Below are 4,148 nucleotides of genomic sequence, written 5' to 3' on the forward strand. Positions count from 1 at the left end.
GTCAGCACCTGCGGCGGGCTCAGGTGAGCGGGAGGGACAGCTGAGAGCCCCAAGGACACAGAGTGACAGAGTGACAAAGCCCCAGTGACCCCGTGTGACAGAGCCCCGGCCGTGCCGATGGAGCCAGAGCCCAGCTTTCCCTGCGGAAGGGACAATGACATCCCTGCTCCTGCTGGAGGTGCTGGCCCCCGGCAGGAAAGGCTCCCGGCCCTTTGGGGTGACAGTGGAGCCCTGACACCCCCGGAGCTCCGGGCAGCAGTGCCCTGGCTGGTCCATCCTTAAAGGATGAGCTGCTGCCGTCCAGGACATTGCCGCTGCCTGGAGCGCTGGATCCTGCCCGCGCTGCGCTGCTTGTCCCCTCCCAGCCCAGCAGCCCCTCGGGCAGCTGCATTTCTGTAGAACCCCGGAATGGTTTGGGATGGAAGGGACCTTAAAGCCATGGGCAGGGACACCTTCCACTAGACCTGAGCAGTTCCAGGGATGGGGCACCTACCACAGGCGCTTCTGTAGGTCTGTCCGTGTCCCGCCTGTCCCCCCAGCCTGACGCCCGCCCTCTTTCTCTCCCTCCCCAGCGGGTTTTTCCGGGTGAATGGGACCACGTTCCTGCTGGAGCCGCTGGAAGGGGCCGTGGCCTGCCCGCGAGCCCCAGGTCCCCGCGGCCATGAAGCTCTACCGCTGGGTACGGAGGGGACGGCGCCGCTGCTCCTTCCTGAGCCGCTCCTGGGGAGGAGGAGGGGTTCCGTGCCTCTCGGCCGTGCTCCTCTCGGCCGTGCTCCTCTCCCACGAGGGTGGTCAGTGCCCAGCACAGGGGTTTGAGGTGGGAACAGGCCCCTGGGTCCTGTGCTGTGAGCAGGAGCATCCTCCCGCCGCAGGGGCTCTGATCCTGAGAGCCTGGTGGGGCATCCCACAGCATTTGCAGGCAACCCCAGTGAGGGGAGAGGGGATGATGCATCTGACTCCATCTTACCAGAAGGCTAATTAATTATTTTATTGTACTATATTATTCTATACATCGGAAAACTGAACCTGCCAAGCGCTCAACCCTGCACACAACAACTGCACAGAACTCGTGGCTGTCACCCCACAGTCCCAACACACACACACCTGATAGGCCAAGGAAACAAAACCCCATCACTCTGGACAAGCAGTCTCCATATTGCATTCTACTTCTGCACAAACACAGGCACAGCAAATGCTACGAATTGTTTTTCCTTTCTCTGAGGTTCAGAGAATGCGAATCCCAGAAATATTCTTGGGAAGAATTGTGCCTTGCTTTTCTCTGTGAAGAGAAATGTGGGGCTACAGCATCCCAGCATCCGCAGGCTGGACGAAGTCTGAAACCCAGCAAAACAACGTCCCAGAGCTGAGCTAGGAGACCTGCTAGCCTTGGGAGGTCCTCCAGGATCTGACACACCCCATGGGACGTGGGTCAGCTGGTGGCCTGGCAAGCTGGAAGCTGAGCCCCCCTTTCCTCTTCCCTTTCAGAAATCAGGTCCGGTCCAAAAAGGTCCCCGGTACGTGGAGCTGGTGCTGGTGGCAGACAACCAGGAGGTGAAGTGGGGAGAATGGTGCTGGGGGTTTGCTCTCACACCCTGCAGCGAGGAGCTCGCCCTGGGACCCTCTCTGTGTCCTTCCCACAGTTCAGGAAGCACAAGGACCTGCGCACGGTGCAGAACCGCATGAAGGAAATCGTGAACCACGTGGACAAGGTGAGCCCAGGACTCTGGATCCCCCTCCCAGCTCTGGTGTGGGCGCAGGGGAGGTGGCACAGATCCTGGCACGGGTGGGGTGGTGCAGCTGGAGCCAACCTCAGGCCCACGGGGTGCCCACATCTCTCTCTGTGTGACCCATCCCAGCCACATGTGCAGCATGGACGTGAGTGCTCAGCTCTGTCCACAAGGGAAATTTTGTCCTGTAACCCCTGGGAGCACATCCTGGGGCCGCTCTCAGGCTGCTAACAAAGGGAGGGATGCATTGGGCCATGCTGGGTTTCCTGGTGGCTTTGCTCCAGCCCCAGTTGCTGGTTAGCAGGGTGGGAGCCACACCCCAGCCTTCACCAGCCAAGAGAGAGCCCAGAGGTTTGGGGGGAATCCTGTGTCCATGGTCACCCCAGCTGGTGTCATTTATTGAGGTGACAGAGGTGGCATTGCCCAGTGAGGAGCATCCTGGGCTCGGCTGCAGCTCCCTGGGGCAGGTGGGACCTCCCTGCTGCTGCTGCAGCCCAAATCCAGGCTCCCTCTGGGCTGTGCCCCACCCCAGCTGTACCAGCCCCTTCGCCTGCGGGTGGCCCTGATTGGCCTGGAGGTGTGGAACCACAAGGACAAAATCACCGTCAGCCCCAACCCCGAGGTGACCCTGGACAACTTCCTGCACTGGCGAGAGTCGGAGCTGCTGAGGAAGAAGCCCCACGACAACGCCCAGCTGATCACGTAAGGACAGGGGGGGCCCCCCCCCTGCCAGCCCTGCCACCGCCCAGGGCACGTGGCCATGGTGGCATCTCCATCATCTCCATCCCACAGGGGCGTTGATTTCCATGGCAACACCGTGGGGCTGGCCAAGAAGCTGGTGATGTGCACCAGGGACTCGGGCGGCGTCAACCAGGTGGGTGCTGTGCCCTGCCCTCCCTGCACTGCCACCAGGGCCACCCCCTCCTCCAGCTGGATTTGGTCCCTGGCATCTCCGTCCCCTAAGTGACTGACCCCCAGAGAGGTGCTGGGGCTGTGGACACCCAGCTGGGTACCTGTGGTACCTTTGGTGCACTTGGGAAGCCTCCCAGAGAAGCTCCACGGACACAGGAGCTGGGATTTTAGGAGGCTGTCAGGTGGCTGGGACTGGCTGTGCTCCTCATCCCTCCCAAGGAGCAGGAGAGGTTGGCTGTGGCACCTGTGACCTCCCAGAGCCACCACAAAGCATCACTTTTGGAGCAGCCCTTTTATCTAAGCTCACTGACAGCCCTGAGACACCAACCTGGGCATCTTGAGGGGCCACAGGACCACGTCCAGCTTGTCCCTTCCCTGGGCATGGCAGTGAGGAGACACATGGAGAAACCAGAAGGGCCTTTAACCCAGGCTGAGCTCCTTGTCCCACAGGACCACAGCACGAACCCCATCGGAGCTGCCTCCACCATGGCTCACGAGATGGGGCACAACCTGGGCATGTCCCACGACGAGGACGTCGCCGGCTGCCGCTGCCCTGTGCCCAAAGCTGACGGGGGCTGCGTCATGGCAGGGAGCGTGGGGTGAGTGGAGGAGGCAGGGGGACAGCCCTGGGCAGCAAAAACATGAAAGTGGCCTCTGACAGGGTGCCCTGATGAGGTGGAACCAGTGAGATGGTCGGGTCTGGGTGGACACTCCATCCCACCTCACCTCCCTGTGTATTATTGTCATTGCTTTGTAATGAAGGGATGGGACTATTGTTGGGCTAAGAACCATTTATTGCTCAGATAAGCATCAGTCTCAGAGGCTGTGAGGTTTTAGAGGAGCAAGCACTCGGCCATAGCTCAGAGTAGTCACAAGTTCCTCGTTACAAGGCAATACAGAACTTTCTAACCCAATGGACAGACGCCACAAGGTTCATTTTGCTTTTCTAACCTATCACCTTTGCTTCACTGTGGATACTTTTGCCCAATGGGCTTCTGCCTCACTTACATGCTTCTATTATAACTTCTAAACTCTCAGCTCACCCCATACAACCACACCCCTACATTATAAACCCTTCACCATCTTATCAATGCAGTTTTCTACATTATAAACCCTTCACCACCTTATCAATGCAGTTTTCTACATTATAAACCCTTTGCCATTTTATCAGTGCAGTTTCTCACTTAAGGCAAATTCTTACAACTCTAGAAACACAAGTTTATTATTTTTCTGCTTCATATCTGTGTATTTTATTTTTACATCAATCCAAGGCTGCAGATCAACCCCTTCAGTGTCTGTGGAAGTTCCTATTGTTCCGATCCCCACACTGCAGGTGCCTCTGAGTGGGTGGGTGTCCCTCCCGCTCCCGCCGGGGCTCTCTGCTGACGCTGTCCCGTTGTGTGCCCCTGCAGGCTGCTGTTCCCCAAGCTCTTCAGCCGGTGCAGCGAGCAGGACATGTGGCAGTTCCTGGGGGACCCCCGCACCAGCTGCCTGCTGCAAGCGCCGCCG

At 58.8% G+C, this 4,148-nt stretch overlaps 1 protein-coding gene across 1 annotated transcript in view; it reads left to right on the forward strand.

Moving 5' to 3' along the window:
• ADAM8 (ADAM metallopeptidase domain 8) overlaps nt 1-4,148 on the forward strand; it is a gene marked incomplete at its 3' end in the record, with an annotated part of 10,620 nt that overhangs the window by 4,998 nt on the left and 1,474 nt on the right. Inside the window, 10 exon segments of the mRNA XM_031064681.1 lie at nt 6-23; nt 573-635; nt 637-679; nt 1,486-1,551; nt 1,641-1,709; nt 2,260-2,429; nt 2,520-2,601; nt 3,090-3,238; nt 4,052-4,145; nt 4,147-4,148. The exon segment at nt 4,147-4,148 is cut by the window's right edge and continues 91 nt beyond it. Coding sequence (XP_030920541.1) covers nt 6-23; nt 573-635; nt 637-679; nt 1,486-1,551; nt 1,641-1,709; nt 2,260-2,429; nt 2,520-2,601; nt 3,090-3,238; nt 4,052-4,145; nt 4,147-4,148 — 756 coding nt within the window.

Source organism: Geospiza fortis, unplaced genomic scaffold (genome assembly GCF_000277835.1).
Source record: "Geospiza fortis unplaced genomic scaffold, GeoFor_1.0 scaffold89, whole genome shotgun sequence".
NCBI lineage: Eukaryota > Metazoa > Chordata > Aves > Passeriformes > Thraupidae > Geospiza > Geospiza fortis.